The 20,150-nt window shown below is 34.9% G+C and overlaps 1 protein-coding gene across 1 annotated transcript in view; it reads right to left on the reverse strand.

Moving 5' to 3' along the window:
• LOC116419856 (probable E3 ubiquitin-protein ligase TRIML1) overlaps positions 1–16,879 on the reverse strand; it is a 32,152-nt gene extending 15,273 nt beyond the window's left edge. Inside the window, exons 1-2 of the mRNA XM_031942229.1 lie at positions 16,845–16,879; positions 16,685–16,774 (exon numbers count right to left, since the gene is read on the reverse strand). Coding sequence (XP_031798089.1) covers positions 16,685–16,774; positions 16,845–16,859 — 105 coding nt within the window. The 5' untranslated portion in view covers positions 16,860–16,879. The remainder of the gene's footprint in view (positions 1–16,684; positions 16,775–16,844) is intronic.
• Between the last annotated feature and the right edge of the window lie 3,271 nt (positions 16,880–20,150).

Here is a 20,150-nt window from a genome sequence, read left to right on the forward strand (position 1 = left end):
AATCAAAGGATTATATCACTGAATAACAACAAAAAAAATCACATTCCAGCTTTTGTTTCAATAAAATTATTGTTCTTCACAAACTCTTTTGTGTTAACGGTCAAAATCAGCAATCTTCCCAGAAGTGGGTTTGGCATTAGTTTGCTGCTGTAGCAATATCTTGGAAACAATATTGCATAAGATAAAAAAAATATATATATTCTAAGAATAGTTATAACTTTAGTTTGGAATTCCAAGCAGAAAAGAAAGGTGACAAATGAGACTCTTTTAGTCAGAGTTTAGCCATTTATATATTCACATATCAAACTTTGTGTGAATTTAATGAAATAATGTAGATGTTACAATGTCCAAACACTAGTGGAAACCAATTAGTTTACTTTTTTCAACAGTTCAGTTAAACACTGATAAAGGCCTACTATGTGCAAGAGATACCATAGTGTTGTGGATGGGAACCTTGGAACACTGGGTTTCCAGTCTTGCCTATGTCAAACATTAGCTGGGCAATTCATTTAACATTTTAGTGCCTCCAACCCATTTCCTAATATTGTAAATTATAGATAGTGACCAATCTACATAACTAGAAGGTGAGTACTAGAAGTAGCCCTATGTTGATAAAATTAAAAAAAACAGAACTTCTCCTATCCCTCTCAAAATTTTCGAGGCAGTTTTAGACACAAAGATACGGATAAAAGTGAAATAGTCCCTTTTTTCAAAGAACTTTATTGCATTAGTTTGGAACTATGCTCAAAAAGTTATCAAACTGTGCATACTCTTTGATCCAGCAGTGTTACTACTGGGCTTATATCCCAAAGAGATCATAAAGAAGGGAAAGGGACCTGTATGTGCACGAATGTTTGTGGCAACCCTCTTTGTAGTGGCTAGAAACTGGAAAATGAATGGATGCCCATCAGCTGGAGAATGGCTGAATAAATTGTGGTATATGAATATTATGGAATATTATTGTTCTGTAAGAAATGACCAACAGGAAGATTTCAGGAAAGGCCTGAGAGACTTACATGAACTGATGCTGAGTGAAACAAGCAGGGCCAAGAGATCATTATATACTTCAACAACAATACTATATGATGACCAGTTCTGATGGACTTGACCATCCTCAGCAATGTGATCAACCAAATCATTTCCAATGGAGCAGTAATGAACTGAACCAGCTATGCCCAGCGAAAGAACTCTGGGAGATGACTAAGAACCATTACATTGAATTCCCAATCCCTATATTTTTGCCCACCTGCTTTTTTGATTTCCTTCACAGGCTAATTGTACAATATTTCAGAGTCTGATTCTTTTTGTACAGCAAAATAATGGTTTGGTCATGTATAGTTATTGTGTATCTAATTTCTATTTTAATACATTTAACATCTACTGGTCATCTTGCCATCTAGGGAGGGTGGGGTAAAGAGGAAATGGAACAAGAGGTTTGGCAATTGTCAATGTTGTAAAGTTACCCATACATATGACCTGTAAATAAAAGGCTATTAAATAAAAAAAAAAAAAAGAACTTTATTGCATTGTTGGAACTTAGCTCTAGGGAAGCTACTTTCACTAGCTGGGAAACTAGATCACCTTTACCTGTTGACTTACCTTATTGACTTTATTTTTATTTTATTTTATTTTATTTTTTTTTTATTATAGCTTTTATTTACAAGTTATATACATGGGTAATTTTATAGCATTGGAATTGCCAAACCTTTTGTTCCAATTTTTCCTCCTCCCCTCCTCCCCCAGATGGCAGGTTGACAAAAACATGTTGCTTATTGACTTTTAATTAAGTACCTAAGTCATATTGACTAGAAACCCAGTCAGATGCAATGATTGATGCAACAAGTTTTCTCACCATTAATATATTGTTATCTGAAAACTAGCCCTCATATTGCTTACTTAGTTACTGTTTCCATGTTTCTTTGATTAAAACACAGAACTTTTTTTTTTTTTTGGGGAAGGCTAGTGGAACACCACTTTTCCTAATTTCAAGGAGTTGTACCTGTTCATTCTCCTCCTCCCAAATGAGAAAATCCCTGCTCTTTTTCCCTCCAATTAGAAATCAGATGACCTAATGATACATTCTGTTTTGTATCCTGCTAATTGCTATCTTTTAATGCATAAATCTGCTTCCACCTCTATTTAGGTAAGTGTCAAACTATTATGCAATTGGCATGCAGTGCCTAATAAATGGATATGCTTAAAAGCTCAAAGCTTTATTTCCTCAGTTATTTTAGATTTCCCATTCCCTCTCTTTATAAGTATTCACTTGAAATTATTCTGCATTACCTACCTTGTACATACTTTGTAATTGGTTAACTGTGTAAACTCTGTACTTCTCCCACCCTAGAATAAAATGCAAATTCCTTGAGGGCATGGGTTGTTTTGATTCTATCTTTTTTTATAAACCCTATAACTGAGACATAGTAGATATTCAAATATGTTTGTAGCTTAATTGAATTATCAGAGGAGGGATTCTGAATAACTGTTATGACATAGATTGCAGGAAGGTTAAGGAATTTGGGGACTGAAAAAAAAAATAGACCACAAAATTTGGTCATAGGAAGTCATTGTTTTCCAAAGAAGATAAGCAATATTATGGATGATGTCTTGACTCAAGCACAAATTGGATTTAAATGAGTTGTACAAGATCTTCACCCTCACTCTTCCCTGTTCATCAAAGTCCAATTACAGGACAAAAATCAGGATTGGCAATTGCTCAGGATGCAGCAGATGAACTTGGTGACTTCATTGTCTGTCCAAGCTCTAAACCCTTCATAGTGCCTGCTTCATTTGCCTTCATGGTCCCTGCAAGAAAATGTTCTCATCCCAATCCACTGGGGGAAGTCCTCATGTAGATATCCCCCTGATTCACAGAAGGGATTAAGCTCTGTTCATTACCCTCAACCTGATTTATCCCATCTGCCAAGATGGTTATACCAGAGTGTGACCACTCATATACTACAGCTTCTTGAAGCCACAAGTGCAAGTTGGGTGACAGGTGGATTAGTAACCCTGAAAAAGGCTCAGCAAACTCTCATGCTAAAATGCTAGTCCTCCCTGAATACTCCATATGTCCCTTAGCATGTCAGCGATGACCCTTGGAGAGAGGAATTTCTGCAGAGTTGTTGGAAGGAAGTCATATTGTTGAGGGCTGATGGTGAGTTGGGAAATAAGAAAGTGAAGGTAGTGTTGACTACTGTAGATAATTGTCACTCAAAGCAGTGAAATAGGATGATACCTTAACAGTGGAACGGGATTAAGGGAAAGATTTTTGTTGATAATGTTATTTTGCCTTAGGATAGGGAAGACCTAACTTTATCTGAAGGCAGAGAAAAAGGCACTAGAAGTGAAAAAGAGATTGAAGATTGTAGGTAGCAAAGTAACCAAAGTGATTCCATTTTGCAAAGTTTCTCTATATTGTCCCTGGGCCTTATCTATTTCTGGGTCCTGCCCTCTTCTAAAGCCCCATGAATATTGCATTAGCTAAAGCTTTTATTAACAGATGTCAAAACTTCTCTCCAAATGATAGAATGTTTTCTTTGAGTTTGCTGTTTAGCCCTGTCCAACTCTTGATCCCAAAGGGAGGTTTTCTTGGCAAAGATACTGATTTGCCATTTCCTTCTCCAGCTCATTTTTTAGGTGAGGAAACTGAGGCAAACCTTGTTCAGGATCAACTGCTAGTATCTGAGGCCAGATGTGAACTTAGGTTTTCCTTACACCAGATCTGCTCTATTTACTGCCCCATCTAGCTGCTTATTTCCTTTATACTTTGTATAAAGCCCCTCTCCCCAAAACACCTGTTATCATTGTCAAGTGGGGACTGCCTAAGCACAGGCATACTTTGGGTTTTGATATTTGGGGAAGGTCATAATAAAACTTTCCTAATTTCCTTCCAACTTCTGCATCTGGGAAGAGAAAGAGATGGAGATTTCTGGGAAAGGAGGAGAAAAATACCAGAGTGAAAAAGTCACATAAATATGAGGATGGGATTAAAGACAGTGGAGGGGTTAGCTCTGATAAGCAGGAAAACTACAGGTACAATTTCTTCTGAGATTGGGAGGTGAGAAGGGGATGTGAGAAAAAATGATTTATTATACCATTTGGGAAAAATTATTATACTGTTTAAATCCAGTATTTAAATGTCCCTTGACCAGTAATTCTTTAGGAATGCCAGAGAAAGTTAACGAGTATTTTTGATTCCCTAGGCCACAATTTACATAAAGAATTCTTATTTTGGGTTACCACATCAGCACTTGTGATTATCCACTCAAATGTATGTTTTGATCAAGTTGTCCAATCAGCAAAATTAAGTCCTATATGATGTAAACCTTCCAGAGCATGGATAAGAGAGTGACACCTCTTTTCTGGCTCATTCTCCTCTACTAAATGACCTAATAAATTTCTTTCTAAACTATAATGGTCGGGCTAGCTTTCTGGAGGTCCTCTTGTCTCAGCAGGATAGACACCATGAAAATGGACAAAAATAGAGTCCAAAGTCTTTATTGTCTTCTTCACAGTTTGTGTCTGTCATATCTGAGCCAGTCTCCTCCAACAGTCTGACAGTCTGACAGTCTCAAACAGTCTCCATCTGAGTCTGACTTTGTCCCCATTTTAAATACCCTTATACAATTACATCATTACAGCATACTGAATATGTGTGAACTAAATCACCATGCTGAATACTAAGTATATGTATACTAGATAACCATCATCTCATCAATTCCACTGAGTTAACACCTTGTTTCAGGTATACTTATCCAGAGTTCTGGCTCTCTCTACTAAACTATTTGGCATTCTTTCTTATAGACAACAGGAAAGAGACAGAAAAAAAAAAAAAAAAAACCACTTTGAGAAATATAGGAGCAAAGTAGATAATTTCTAGTTTTGATGTTCTTAGTCTTTACAGTAAAGTAATGAGAATGTAATAGAGGTGGCGATGGGAGATTGAGGAGGAAGAAGGAGGTTTCTAATAATCTTACAAATCTGCTAATGCTAAATTTAGCATGGTAGCATGATTAGGCAAGCAATTTACTATTGTTGCTTGGAATCAAGCAAGTCAAGTCAAAAAGCATTTATTAATTGCCCACTATATCTGAGGTACTGTCCTAAGTGCTGGAAATAATATCCCAAATCAAATTCTCCAAATGATTTTTTCCCCCTGTATCAGTCATCTGGGTATAATGCCCTTACATAATAAATCTATCACTTCTAATCTCATACCATCTTGCTAACTCATGTCTCAGGTAAAGGGCAGAGTGATAAACTCTGAGAACTCTTTCTTTTCTTTGTTTCTCTGCAGTTGGTTTCAACAAGATGCCCATAGACATCTATCTTTTCATATCTTTTCTCCCTGCTCTGCTTTCCATCCTTTTTTGTTGTTGTTGTTGTTGTTGTTGTTATGTTGTCTTTCTCCGTACTTAGCATAGTACCTGCCACTTAGTCTTAGTAAATGTTTTATTGAATTGAATGGAATATATACATCACTTAATTACGACTAGATTAGAAATTGTATTTTTTTACCTATCTTTTTTAGAATATGCTTTTGATTTCTCACATTGTTCCATCAGAAAGCATAACATGTGGACATTTGTGGAGTATTGTCCAGTTTTATCAATGAAGACATCCAATTTGTGGCCTTTTTAAATAAAATGCAGGAGAATTGTAAAACTTAGGGGCAATTTCAATGTTTCCTTTGTGAGGGTCTTGTTCAAATCATTTATTTTGTAAACTAGAATAAAAGTACAAAAGATTTATATTCACACAGTTTAGGGACATTAAAAAAAAACCCTTATAAGGTTGGAATTTGACATCTCAAGTCTGTCTTGATATGAGAAATGTTTTAAATGCATTAAGATATTTCTTTCAGAGGTACCATGATTGTTGCTATTTTTCATCAAAGTTACCATTTATTAAATGAAAATAGTTTTATAAAGGCTTTAAAGTCACACCCTCTTTTCCTCAGTTTCCTAATCTGTAAAATAAATTGAAGAGGAAAAGAGCAAATCATATTAGTATCTTTGCCAAGAAAACTCCAGAAGGAATCACAAAGTTGGACATAACTGTGAAATAACATCAACATAGTCTGGGAAACTGCTAACCATCAGAGTTACAAAGAAAGGTAAAATTTCTGGCTCTCCAGGAGTTTATTATCTAATGGAGAATAGTTTATTTGTTTGTATTTTTATTCACTGTTCAAAGTACACAGTTGTTTGTCTTTCATTCTCCAAGATAGCCATGACATCAGGGAGGCAATACCATGGCATGCAAGTGAATTGGATTTAAGTGAGGTAGGGTTGTGCAAGGTCATCTGTTTCACTTTCCCCTTCAGAGCCATCTGGGTCCAGGGGCCAGATTATAGAACAGCATGACTGGAAATACCCCAGATTCAGTGGGAGACGCTGACCTTTTTAAGCTCAGGTCTTTAACAAGTCTCACTTTGATTGGGGTTGCCCCCATTCAGTGATTAAAGCTAGATAAGAAATGAGGCAAAAAATGACCTCTTTTACCTAGTCTCTATCCATCTATCTATCTTATCTATCTTATCTATCTATCTATCTATCTATCTACTTATCTATCTACTTATCTATCTTTCTATCTATTTATCTATCCTCCATCCATCCATCTAGATGGGGATGACTGTCATGATTCCTGGACCAAAGAGAAACAATAACTATTTACATTCATCCTAAGCCAATTAGGGCCCAAACAATGATTTGGTGGGATTTAGCTTGGAACCTTTTGTTCTAGTCAATGAGAGCCTGAGTGATTTGGGTTTAAGGCATGGTTATTTTTTTTTTAAACAACTTCGTAGTATTTTATTTTTCCAAATATATGAAAAGATAATCTTCAACATTCACCTTTGCAAAACTTTGTGTTCCAAATTTTTCTCCCTCTCTCCCTCCCTAGCTGCTCCCCACGACAGTAAATAATTTGATATGGGTTAAAAATGTGTAATTCTTCTAAATATATTTCCATATTCACCATACTAAGGCTTATTTCCATATTCAACATATTAAGGCTTGCTTCCCAAGATAGATATCTGACCAGTAAACCCCCAAGATTTCTTGTAAGGTTTCAAGCAGTCAAAATTTATATTCCTTTGGGAAGAGGACCTACAGGGCATGATACCCTATATGGATAGAGGGAAGGGGAAGGAAAGGGGGGAAAAAAAAGCAAAGCAAAGCACATAGTAAGTATTTGATGAATGCACACTCTCTGTCCCCTCTACCTACTCTGTATATCCATCTTTCAACTGGAAAGTCAATATTCCATCCATTAGACCAATAGCCAATGAAAAAAGTAAAATGAAACTTGAGAACTACGCTTACAGGTGGAAAAAAACACTATGGAATTTAATATTAAGAACTGGGAGATTATTATTATTATTATTTTTTTAAAGAATATTGACAATTGTTTTTACATGTAATTGAGAAAAAAAAGAATTAGAGGATCCTCTAAGCCTGGACATATATTTTCATATGTAACTTGCGCCATCTGCTGACATTATTAGGAATTGCATCAATCAGTTTGAAATGCTGAGGATGGGGCAGGTAGGGAGAAGGTGAGCACCTGTGGGGGAGCAGGGTAGAATATTGCATCTCCTTCCACCTCCCTCTTTCCCAGAAGAGATTGTCATAAACCAATATCCCACGTATGTGAGAGGCCAGGACAGCATCCACTGATGCTGCCATGCTAGGCAGGATATTTTTATTCCCTTTCCATTTGACGCTAGGGAAAAGTTTAGGTAGAACAGACCAGTTAGGACTCACTTTTGCTTAAAGTAGTAGCTTCCAGATCTTTGGTTATTTCCATCCCTCTCCTTTGGAGCCTTCTGAAGACTTCATATCTTGCTTTAATTTCATGACTTGGTGAAAATTCTTATTAATGACTTTCCAACAAATGACTTAATCTCCTTCCCCTAGATCTATGACTTTTATTGCTTCCTTCCTTTCCCATCAATTTAAAAAAGAATCTATATTTTAAATTCTTCCTCATTCAAAAACAAGAAAGACAATGAGATATGTTTCTGAGCTCATTCAATCAGATCCTTTAGCTTCAGTAAAGTACTAATGACCTTGGATCATCACAGGCTCATAGATTTAGAGCTGAAAGGAACCTCTCAGATGCTATTTAGTCCAAATGAATTTTAAAAATGAGACAACTTGGTGACTTGAATGCCAGTCAAGCCCAGATTTGTAGCATGAATCCTCACACTGAAAATTTTACAATAGGTTCTCATGAACTGGTACAGACTACCTCTCCTGTTTGAGGTGCTCTACAACGTGGACTCAAGCACTTAAGGCTAATTACCTATTGGACAATAACTCTATTAGCATGTTTGCAATTTCTCTTCTCACAGTTAATGCTAGCTCAATGCTTGGGCTTAGGAGAATCCTAGGAGGGATTAGGGGGTGGAGTAAAACAAGCCAGAGTCACTTTGGAGGAGGAGGAGGAGGATAAGGGAGGCTGGTCGGTGGAAAGTGTGTGGCAATTTTGTCCATCTTCTTCATTTCTCCCCCTAAAGACCAGGTACTTTTGCTTATCCTGACTCCTACTGATTCTGAGGCCTCCAGGGAGCTAATCCAGACTTCACACTTTAAGTCCTAGTAAAACAGAGAAAGTCTCCCCCCTCCTAAAAAACCCAAATCTTAAAATCCAATCCTAATCATACCAAATCAAAGCAGTATCTGTTTTCAAAGAGATCACATTTTAATGAATGATATATTATGTAAATATGTATAAAATAGATCAAAGGGGAAGTCATTAGCATTTGTAATCAAAATCAAGGCAGGCAAAATGAGAAGAGAAGCAGATAAAAGGAAAAATTATAGTAAGATTATCTGATAAAGGCATCATTTCTTATTTTTAATTTATTTTTTTACTTAAGTTTTTTTATTTTCAAAACACATACAAGGATAATTTTTCAACATTAATCCTTGAAAACCCTTGTGTTCTGATTTCCCCCCTTTCCTCCCACATCTTCCCCTAGTTATCAAGTAATCCAACATATGTTAAACATGGTAAAATATATGTTAAATGCAATATAGGCATGCATATTAATACATTTCATCTTGCTCACACAAAAAAATCAGATCAAAAAGTTAAAAAAAAATAAGAAAGAAAATAAAGTTCAAGCAAACCACAACAAAAAGAGTGAAATTGCTATGTTGTGATCCACTCTTAGCTCCCACACTGGGAGCTGGGTATAGATGGCTCTCTTCATCACAAGGTCATTGGAGCTTTCCTGAATCTTCTCATTGTTGGAAAGAGCCATGTCCATTAGAATTGATCATTGTCTAATCTTGTTGTTGCCTTGTCCAATTATCTTATGGTTCTGCTCATTTCACTTAGCATCAGTTCATGTAAGTCTCTCCAGGTCTTTCTGAAATCATTCTGCTGCTCATTTCTTATAGAACAATAATATTCCAGAACATTCATATATCCTTACTTATTCACTCACTCCCCCACTGATGGGCATCCACTCAGTTGCCAGTTTCTTGCCATTATGAAAAGGGCTGCCATAAAGGCCTCATTTCTAAAATGTATAGGGAACTGATTCAGATTTAAAATAGTAAGGGCTATTTCTCCATTGACAATTTGTCAAAGGATCAAAACAGGTAATTTTTAGAAGAAGAAATCCAAGTTATCACCAATCATGTGAAAAAGTACTCTAAATAACTAATAATTAGTAATTGCTATTATTGTAAATTAAAAAGAACTAAAGTAAACTAAAACAATTAACACTAAAAAACAACCTCACGCCCATCCAATTGGCAAAGTTGACAGAAAAGGAAGATGACAAATGCTGGAGGGAATGAGGAAAAATAGGTACCTTAATGCTCTGTTGGTGGAGCTAAACTCATTCAGCCATCTTGGAAAGCAATTTGGAACTATTGCCCAAAGAACTATTAAATTGTAAATAACCACATTGACCACTGGAAGGATGATACCCCAAAATGACCAAAGAAAAAAAAGGAAAGCAAGCCCACATTTTCCTAATATTTCCAAATATTCTTTCAAATGGATTTTTGGGAGGAAAGTCTTTGTCAAACCTTAAAATTCTACAAAATTTGATTTGTTATTATTCTTGAGTTTTGCACAATGTGCCATGTTGTACAATCATATGGTTACATAACTATAAATTCTGTGGTAAAAGGTAGAAGAGGATCCCAAAAATTGTCACATGTCATAAAGGTTCAGAGTTGACTTTTCTATGTCTGGATGATAATGGGGAGCTTCAAAACTGACTTCTGCTCATGGATGACTTAGGTGTGTGTGTTTGTAATTTGATATGAAGAGACCCCTTATTGGCTGTTGAGCCAAAGGACTTGATAATTCAGTGGACCTTTTAAAAGGAGAAAACTGCCTATATCTGCAGCACTCTATAGGTAGCAGCATTTAATTCCAGTAAGGGGTAGGGCAGGATCTGTCTTTCCTTACACCAGTAGTATGACAATTGTACCTTTCTCCTTTCCCCATGCGAAGCTTGCAACAGGGCCCTTGGCCAAATTTGACCCTTTAATGTTTGTTCTTTCCTGATCACAAGGGGAAAATATCCCTGGTTAGATGTGTCCAAGATTGGAGGAGGTCATGAGGAAGTCAAAAGGTACAGGTTGTAAACACTTTTGCTGGAAAAAGCAGCTGGCTGGCAGTTAAGGAAACTTCTGAATTGGAGATGTTGTCCACCAATGCAAGGAAGGGAAGGGAATAAATATTTATTAAGGGCTTACTATTTTTCAGACACTACCCTATGTGCTTTACAAATATAATCTCAGTTGATCTTCACAACAACCTTAGGAGGTAAGTGTTATTATGATGCCAATTTTACAGTTGAGAAAATGGAGGCATATAGAAGTTAAATAATTTGGTCACAGTCACACAGCTAATAAATGTTTGAGACCAATTTTGAATTCAGGTCTTCCACTAAATAGAAAATTGACTCAACTCTATTGAAATGTTATCAATAGATACCAATTGGGATTTGTTAGGATAATGCTTATAGTGAAATGTAAAATGACTAATGAATTTTTTTATGCCTTTCTAACTATTTTAATGGTATATATAAAGACATTTTTAACATGATGTTAAAAACTTTTTTAACATTCTTTAAAAAAATTTTTGAGTTCTAAATTATTTCCCTTTCCCCTTCATTAAGAAGGAAAGCCATTTGATATAGGTTATGTAGGTACAATCATGCAAACCATATTTCTATCTTAAGATTCATTTTTTCTATTTGAGTTCCAATTTTTTCTACATCCCACCCCACTATAAGTTATGTATGTAAAATAACCCATCCTAATAAAAAATAACCTAATAAGTGGTTATTATTAGAAAGATAATTTTGTCATATTTTTACATTTTTAATAAATGGCAGATTTTAGCCATTTAATTCTACAATTCAGTCTGTCAGGCATCTCCTACACACTACCAAACTGAATAACTACAGAGCCATTGTGCCGACCTCATTGTTATATGGCTGTGAAATCTGAACAGAATAATATTGCCATGCCAGGAAACTGAATAACTTATCCTTGCAGGACAAGGTATCAGACACTGAGGTCCTTTCTCAAACTAAACTGCCAAGCATGTAAACTCTGCTGTAGAGAGCACAACTCTGTTGGGCTGGCCACACATGCCTAATGTATGCTTGCTAAAAAAATTATTTTATGGAGAACTCACACAGGCAAGAACTCACAAGATAGTTAGAAAGAGCGATGCAAGAGCACTCTCAAGGTCTCTCTTAAGAGCTTTAGAATTGATTGTATGACATAGGAGACACTGGCACAAGAACTGACCAGCATGGTGTGCCCTCATCAGAGAAGGTTCTGTGTTCTATGAGCAAAACAGAAATGAATTAACCCAGAAGAAATACAAGATGTGAAAAATTAGGGAAGTACAAGATGTATTTGTGTCCAACCTGTGAAAGAGATTCCGAGCTTGTATTTATCTGCTCAGTCAGAGTTGGACACATTATAACTCAACTCTAACACAGTGATGTCATTTTGGTCCTTTTTGAGAATAAAGGACGATCAACTGACCAATCAACCAACCAATCATTACTGTGTATAATCCAGTTGTGACAATTCCCTCACCCTCTAGGTTTTTCTGAAATCTACTCACTCATCATTTCTTGTAGCCCAATAACATTACCTAACTTGCATATATGCCACAACTTGTTCAGCCATTTCCTAATTGATATATACCTAGTAGTTCTATATCATTTTACTATTTTGACCTTATCTTCAAATAGCTACACCTCAGTAAAATGCCGATTTGTACTTAGTTTCTACAATAGTGATTTCCAGTTTTCTCAGAAGTTTTTGTCAAATAGTGAGTTCTTATCCCAGAAAGTGGGACCTTTGAGTTTATCAAACTAGATTTATTACGGTTATTTATTATTATGTCTTATGTACTTAATCTGTTCCACCAATTTTATCACTTTTTCTTAGCTAGTACCAGAGAGTTCTGATGATTGCCTATTTATAATATAGTTTGAGATCTAGGGTAGTTAGGCCACTTTTCTTTGCATTTTTTTCCCACAATTTCTTTTATATTCTTATCATTTTGTCTTCCAGATGAATTTTATTATTACTTTTTCCTAGCTCTATAAAATAGGTTCTTTTTGGAAGTTTAATTGATATGGTACTGAATAAGTAAATTAATTTAGATAAAATCATCATTTTCATTATAATGTCTTAGATTACCCATGAGTATTGATATTTTTATTTAGATCTGATTTTATTTCTGTGAAAAGTGTTTTGTATGTAATTAGCATTTTATTCATTTTGATAAAAATTTGTAGCCTCCCAGAAGATTGTATTAGTAGTTCGCAGGTAGTGAATTTTGCTTTAAGTTTCTATTTTATTAATGCATACTTGTTAGTATCCTGTGTTTAGCATTTCTTAGGCATGTGGGAATAACTTACCTGGCCCATATCTGATTCATATTATATATTAAGTACTTTTTTCACTCTCTGATTTTGAGAGGTACTGGATATGAGACATAATTTAACTTACTACAAGTAAAATAATTCTATAGTCCTTAAGGTAATATGGAGGGCAAGAGAATGGCGGTTAACAAACCAGTAAATATGCATTTATGACTTCTTCCAAGTCCCAGATCAAGTCCCACCTGTAAGAAATCTTTCTTGTCCCCCTAAGTCTTAGTACTTTCTCTTAGAAATTATTCTCAATTTATCCAATATATATTTGCTTGTACATAGTTGAATGTGTGTTGTCTTTTCCTTAGTCTGTGAGTTTCTTGAGAATGGTGACTAATTTTTTTTCTCACACCTCTCTTTGTAGTCCTAGAATATAGCACAGTATCTGGACATAGTAAGCATTTAATAAATATTTGTTGACTGACTGACTCAAAAACCGAGTCCCTCTCACCCAAAGTCAGACTTCCTAGGTCTGAATCCATACAAACCTGAATACAGAATAGAGAAACAAGTGGCACAGCCCCTTTGGACCTAGTGGAACAGAACTTTAATGTTAAACATAAAATCCTAGAAAGCTTAGGACTATTTCACACAAGTAAAAAAATCTGTTTCAATTTGTGTTTATTTAGCTAAATATGCAAAAAGGTCCTCAGAAGCTTAAAAAAGACTGAAAGAGGCCCTCAAAGTTTTATGTTTCTCCATCCCTTGCATAAGAGTAATCCATGTTTCTACCATTTATTTTTTATTATTACTACATATTATGTTTATTATTCCATGTACCCTTGGTTAACAGTTTATATAGGAGGATTTGGTATATCTGTGGAGATTCATAGAGCACTCACACCTCTGACTGGTTTTTGGAATAGAAATTTGCACTGTGTGCTTAATTCTTTTATTGTTCTTTCAGGGTATTAAAATTCCATTAAAAATTGATGAGAATTTTCCCTATAGAGAAAGATAAATATAATAGGAGCTCTGGGCCCTACAAAAGCAAATTATTCCAAAATATTTCACTTTTCCATTTATTTTAGATGGGCTTAATAAGCTTAGAGAGGAAAGACAACAGATTAATGTCCTTTAAATTATCGTGAGGGATGCCTGCTAATAAGCAATGGATGACAAATTCAACATCCTGCTTTGGGGCTAAGATTCTATTTCTTCAAGAATCTTATTTCTTCAGTGTAGTACTGTCTCCACTTGGACATATTGCAAAACTCCTGTGCCTTGTGAAACCAGCATGTAGACATTTATTTTTTCTTCAATACATCCCTCCTCCTAAAGGAGTATGTTAACTTTATGTTGCTACTTCTTCTAGATGGGGATAAAGGAGTGGAGAAGAGAAATAGTATTATAAAGCTTTTTGTTTTGTGGAGGGAAAATATATAGCAAAGGGTGATAGAGTTAAGGAGAGGATTTGCCTCATTTTGCTCATATTGATGTTCAGTTATTTTCCTATCATATCACATTCTTGACAGATCTTAAAGTAGTTTTCTATTACCTTTCCAGCTTATTTTGCAGATGAGAAAACTGAGACAAAGAGAATTAAGTGACTTGCTTGCCTCATTTTAGAGATGAAGAAACTTTAGATTCAAAACTTGCATCATGCATTTTTAGGTCAATTTCCCTGGTTTATTTAAAACAAATCTAGTATTAGAATTCAAATCTCCTAATCAGACCAAAATCATATACCTCCAGAGCTAGAAGGGACTTGAGAGATTCATGTTGCTGATGAGAAAACAGAAGTTTTCTGCTACATACATCGTCATGCTATCAGAAAATTTGTAAATGTGATATGATATAAAAGGACATGTTTGGTCCAGAGAAGTACACAACATCACATGCTAATTATGTTTATGTTATCAATTGTAAAAGTTAAATAATCAGAAAAAATATCAACTACCAAGCTTTATTAAAGATTTATTATATGCTGGACACTATGCTAAGCTCTGGTAATTCAAAGACAAAAGAGAAAACAACTCTTTCTTCACGGAATGTACAGTATAACCATAGAAGACAATTGATTTGAATATAGATAAGATAGTTGACAGATGGATAGATCCATGGTTGGACAGATGAGAGATTGAGAGATAGAGGAAGATATACAGTCATAGAAAATACATATAAAGTGATTTATGTGGAGGTACTGGCTTTTGGAGGGATGAAGAAAATTGGTATTTAAGCTGAGCTTTGAAAGAAACTAAGTATTTGAAAGACTAAATTGAAAATGGGTTTTATTCTAATCACGAGGGGCAATTAGTGCAAAGGAAGATATTGACAACTCTAAAGGAATTAATCCATTCATTTTTGGCTTTCTGTATTGGAGCTTGGGTGTCCCTATGGGTGAATGAGTATAATCTCATCTAACCTACTATATTCAGTTGGTGCAAGACTCCTGGGGTTCATGAAAGCTGTAAAGATCACCGTGGAGAAGTCCAGGATCTGCACTAATATTGGTCTATTGCCAGAGGTACTGTTTTGTCAGCCAAAGTCTCTAGCAATTTTTGTGAGTTACCTTCCCACTTTGAAGGCACTCTGTTTCCCATCTCTCCCTCCTTCTCTTTCTTCCTCCTTCCTTCACTTTCTCCTTCTTTCTCCCCCCTCTCTCAGAGAACTATTGATTCCTGATTTTCCCCTCCTCTAATTTGGAAGACTATAGAAAATAGAAATGTACTATAATATGAGAGATTAATTTTTTGCTTTGGGGTTAGATTGGGGAAGGATGTGGAAAGCCAAGTGTAAGTGTTTGCTGTAGTTAATTCTAAATAGCTCATAATTGTTAAAATTTAATGGAAATATACAAATAAAGGATTAATTTGTTGTTTTGCTGATTGTCTAGATTAAGAAAATGATGAAGAAAAATGTTAATAATACATATTAAACAGCTAAAGTGGTCCAGGGATCAAGAAAACCTGAGTTCAAATCTGGCCTTAGATACTTACTAAGAGTGTGCCTCAGGGTGAGTCACTTAATTTGTTCCTCAGTTTCTTTAATTGTACAATGGGAATCATAATAGTCCCTAAATCCCAAAGTTGTTGGGAAGCTCAAATGAGATGATATTTATAAAGTACTTAGCACAGTACCTAACACACAGTAGACTTTTAATAAATGCTTATTTCTTTTCTCCCTGCTGAATTGCTCCCACTCCCATTCCCTGCTGCCCCCACCTCCTCCAGGAGTTAGAATATTTCAAAGAAAGATTTACCAGCAAATTCCTGGTTACATGTGCTAGCACAATTGGCTAATGATTTTATGTAACTATAATTTCATTAATTTAAATTAAATTATCATTTAAAATATAAACAATCCTGAATAAGAAAGGGGTGTGTGTGTGTGTGCGTGTGTGTGTGTGTGTGTGTGTGTGATGAAAAACAGAGTGAGCAAAATATGTGACCCAAGTTGTTATATTTTGGTTCATGATTGACAGGTATTGTGAGACAAATAAAACATATTAATAATAGGGGCCTACATTGGGTAAATGGCAGCAGCTGCATAGTGCTGACTACAGATGGGCTCAACATGTCATGTGATAATTACAGCTCACAGTTTTTAGAGTTTTAAGATTTAAAAAGTACATTTCCCTTAACAACCCTTGATTAGTATCTGAATGAGGAGGAAACAGATGAAGTAATTTGTCTAAGGCCCATTTAGGTTTTTCTTTTTTAATTTTAATAGTCTTTTATTTTTCCAAATACATGCATTTCAACATTCACCTTTGCAAAACTTTGTGTTCCAAATTTTTCTTACCTCTTCTCCTTCTCTTTTTCTCCCCTTCCACAAGGCAGCAAATGGAGATTCAATGTATGCAATTCTAAATATCTTTCCATATTTTTCATGCTGTGCAAGAAAAAATCAGATCAAAAGGGGAAAACAAACAAACAAACAAATAGCAACAAGATGAAAATACCATGCTTTGAACCATGTATAGTCTCCATAGTCCTCTCGCTGCATGCTCTTTCCATCACAAGTCTATTGGAATTGGGCTGATTCACTTCATTGTTGAAAAGAGTCAAGTCCATCACAGTTGATCATCACATAATCTTGTTGCTGTGTACAATGTTCTCTTGGTTCTATTCCACTTGGCATAAGGTCATGTAAATCTCTCCAGGCTTTTCTGAAATCAGCCTGCTCATCATTTTTTTAAATGGTATTTTATTTTTCCAAATACATGCACAAATAGTTTTCAACATTCACCTTTGCAAACCTTTGTGACCCACATTTTTCTCTCTCTCTTCCTCTCCTCTCCCTAACACAGCAAGCAATTTGATATAGGTTAAACATATGCACTTATTCTAAACATCTTTCCATATTCATCATGCTGTACACACAAAAAATCAGGTCAAAGGGAAAAAATTAGAAAAAAAAGAAAAAAAAACAAGCATATAAAGAACAACAACAGGTGGGTAAAATTACTATGCTTTCATCCACATTGAGTCTTCATATGGTTTTCTGTTTGAATATAGATGGCACTTTCCATCACAAGTCTATTGGAATTGCCTTGCATCACTTCATTGTTGAAAAGAGCAAAATCCATCACAGTTGATTAACACATAATCTTGTGATTGCTATGTACAATGTTCCTTTGGTTTTGCTCATTTATCAATTCATATAATTCTTTCTAGGCCTTTCTGAAATCAGCCTGCTCATCATTTCTTATAGAGGAATAATATTCCATTACATTCATATATCATAATTTATTCAGTCATTCCCCAACTGATGGGTATCCACTCAATTTCAAATCCTTGTAGGACCCACTTAATTAGTAAATTTCAAGGTTAGTCTTGCGCACAGAACTTTAATTTCTAGTTTATTAATGTTTCCCTTCCATTGCACATTGTATCTTCTGAATGTTGAATGCTTATGATGGGAAGTCAACATGTAGAAAGCAAGTATTGTCTTGATAATTCCTGAGGTCATCCATCTGCCTGTGCACTAAAGCATACCCATTACAAATTACATATGGCTGTTCATGGTGATTTAGAATTTAGAACTAGAAAGAGCCAGAGATATCAGCTAATCCTCTGCCACTCCATTTTACAAAGGCAAGTAAACAAGCATTTATTGAGTACCTACTATGTGCTAGGAACCACGGCAAGCATCAAAGATATAAATGAAGTTACAAGACAATTCCTTTTTCTCAGGGTGTTTAACTAATAAGGGAAGTACCATGCAAAATACAATTACACAAACAAAATATAGACAGCATAAATTGGAGATAATCTGAGAAGGAAAGCACTAGCCTTTTGAAGGTTTGGGAAAAAATTAAGAAGTGAAGAAAGGAGTGAAATGTTTCAGCTGAGGTTACACAGATAGGAAGCAGCAAAGGAAATATCTAAAGCACTTAAATATAAAGTATTTAAATGTTTTACAACTCCAAATTTGGTGTTTTTTCCTACTATACTAATACTATTGACAGAAAGGGTTCTTACAGGTAGTCTTCAGGGAGCTTATGAAGAAGGAAACACTTTATTTTCATTAATCTTTAATTTCCTTTGTAATCCTTCATATTCTATTTTGTGTACTGAAATCATTATTTTGAGAAAGGATTCAGATCCCCAGATTGCCACCAGGTCCTGTGATAGGCAAATAAATAAAAAGGTTAAAATTCTCTTAAGAGCATACATTAAAGGAATTTCCAACTTTGGTTCTTTGAGGTGCTATCCTATTGGCTCAAGCCCTGGGAGGTTCCCTTTTGGCAGTTTAGTCTCATCAGATGAGGAAAGATTTTGTTTATGTCTCAATATTGATCTTTGATTCATCAAATAACATGCCTGTTATTGGACAGGAGAAAGGAGGAACTTTACAAATGCTGGTAGTTACCATAATCCTACCTAATTCTGAGAAACCATGTGGTTATTGGAAAGAATGTCATTTGAACTTTCTGGACCTAATCTGGAAAATGAAGGGGTAGGGCTAGATGATCTCAAAAGTTACTTCCATCCCCTAATCTAGATTCTTTAAGTCATTACAATAGTTTCTACTTGAACCCTAAATCAACATCATTTAATTTGGTTCAAAACATTCTCTCAAGGACATTTTGTTCTTGTTTGCCTAATAAATGTTGACTTCTTTATGCACATTTTGGAATTTTAACCCATGTATCCATTTCACAGTACAAAAATATTGATTTAAAACCTTGAGTAAGTTCCCAAAGTTTTGGTTTTCCTTTATTATTGCATCTATTGAGTAAATCCATTGCTTACCTGAGCCCGAGCAAAAAAGAAATTTTAAAAAATACAACATATTTCTGTCAAAGAAAATTACACATCAATGACTATGTATAAATACACTCCAAATTACACATCCAGCTAAATGAAAAATGAAATAATTGAGATTTAACTTGCTATCCAATAAACTGGCAAAAATGACTCAAAAAACTACTCTCAAAAAGAACAAAATTCAGAATGAGCCAATATTGAAGATACCTGGAAAAGATAGATTGTCCATTGGCCTGTTCATACTAGGAAAAAACAAATCAAAAGTAATGAAAAAAATGATTGAACTCACTTCATTTTGCCTCAGTGATCCTACTATCAATCAGATCCCAGAAAAGTAAAGAGTCAAATATAAATAAATAAATGTGTATATATATATGCTGAAATATTCATAGAAACACTTTTTATTATAGAAAAGAATTGGAAACTATGTGATCACCTATTAATTGGAGAATGGTGGAACAAACTGTAGCAATTTGCTGTAATTGTAAATGGAATATCATTGTGTAGTGAGAAATGTAATAAATGTGAAAAAAATTGAGAAACTAGGAAAATTTGGATGAATATATGCAGAGTAAGAAGCCATATATTTATTACATGCATAATGAATACATAATGAACACATAATGAAAGTTAAATACTGAGTAACTATCATAATTAATATTTTTCCTGGAGAGCAGATAATGAAATATACTCCCAATCCTTTGGCTGGAGTGGACGATTGTGAGGTCAGATCAGGAACATAGATTTCGAACCTAATGCAGTGGTTCTCAAAGTATGGTCTAAAGAATCCTGAGGATCTCTGAAACCCTTTTAGAGAGTCTACAAATTCAAAAATAGTTTTTATTTCCCATATAGTAAATGTCTATTAATATAACCCAGATAAACAAAAACTCTTTGGAGAGATCCTTAATAATTTTTAATAGGATAAAGATATTAAAAACAAAAGTTTGAGAACCACTGCAGAGAGTTCCAGCTAGTCCAACCCTTCATTTCTT

This window comes from Sarcophilus harrisii, chromosome 6, assembly GCF_902635505.1.
Source record: "Sarcophilus harrisii chromosome 6, mSarHar1.11, whole genome shotgun sequence".
Taxonomy (NCBI): Eukaryota; Metazoa; Chordata; class Mammalia; order Dasyuromorphia; family Dasyuridae; genus Sarcophilus; species Sarcophilus harrisii.